At 49.5% G+C, this 942-nt stretch overlaps 1 protein-coding gene across 1 annotated transcript in view; it reads left to right on the forward strand.

Annotated features, from left to right (window-relative positions):
* The window catches only part of LOC107103479 (receptor-type tyrosine-protein phosphatase mu-like), a gene marked incomplete at its 5' end in the record, with an annotated part of 96,709 nt that overhangs the window by 70,245 nt on the left and 25,522 nt on the right, over positions 1 to 942 (forward strand). Inside the window, one exon of the mRNA XM_015403201.1 lies at positions 232 to 344. Coding sequence (XP_015258687.1) covers positions 232 to 344 — 113 coding nt within the window. The remainder of the gene's footprint in view (positions 1 to 231; positions 345 to 942) is intronic.

The raw sequence follows: 942 nt of genomic DNA on the forward strand, positions 1-942 counted from the left end.
TCGCCCTAAATGGACCCTCCTTACCCTAAACGGACCCTCCTTACCCTAAATGGACCCTCGCCCTAAATGGACCTTTGACGTAAATGGACCCTTTATTGGATCTTGGGTGGTCTTCCTGAATCTGAGGTTGCTCATGGAGTGGTCTGTCACAGGCTCAAACAGACATGCAGCTAGTGGGTGGTCCTGATTGTTCTAGAAGTAAACCTAACGTCATTGTCTGTGTCTCTGCAGGAAGTTGGCCAAGAAGAGGAAGGAAACGTTGAGCTCCAGACAGGAAATGACTCTGATGGTGAACACCTCCCAACACACAACCGTGGTGGACACACACACTCTGAACGGCCACAGTAAGTCATCCTCACACACACACAACCACACACACTTTGCTATAGGTAGTAAGGACCATATTTTAACTCCCACCTTGATTTCAGTGTTTTTCATCCCTTTCTCTGCCCTAGCTTCAGACGTTAGCATTAGCAAAGGATACCTAAACCCTGCTAATCCCTTAGCCCTAAAGCTACCGTTAGCAGAACACCTGAAGGACCAGAAGAATATCCTCACTCTGATGCCTAGACAGAAGCTCACACACACAAATCTAAATGCAGGACTAGATTAGATTATATCAACTGCTATTTGATCACAGGGCAGCGAGTCTTCATCCTGACATGGCAAAGACGTCCTGATGAAGGTCAAACTACAGCCGTCTGATAGGCAGACTGGTACCAGAGTCCCAGGATGATGGGCAGACTGGTTCCAGAGGTACCAGGATGATGGGCAGACTGGTTCCAGTGTCCCAGGATGATGGGCAGACTGGTTCCAGAGTCCCAGGATGGTGGGCAGACTGGTTCCAGAGTCCCAGGATAATGGGCAGACTGGTTCCAGAGTCCCAGGATAATGGGCAGACTGGTTCCAGAGTCCCAGGATAATGGGCAGACTGGTTCCTGA

The sequence above is a fragment of the Cyprinodon variegatus genome, unplaced genomic scaffold (genome assembly GCF_000732505.1).
Source record: "Cyprinodon variegatus isolate N-32 unplaced genomic scaffold, C_variegatus-1.0 Scaffold1459, whole genome shotgun sequence".
Classification (NCBI taxonomy): Eukaryota; Metazoa; Chordata; class Actinopteri; order Cyprinodontiformes; family Cyprinodontidae; genus Cyprinodon; species Cyprinodon variegatus.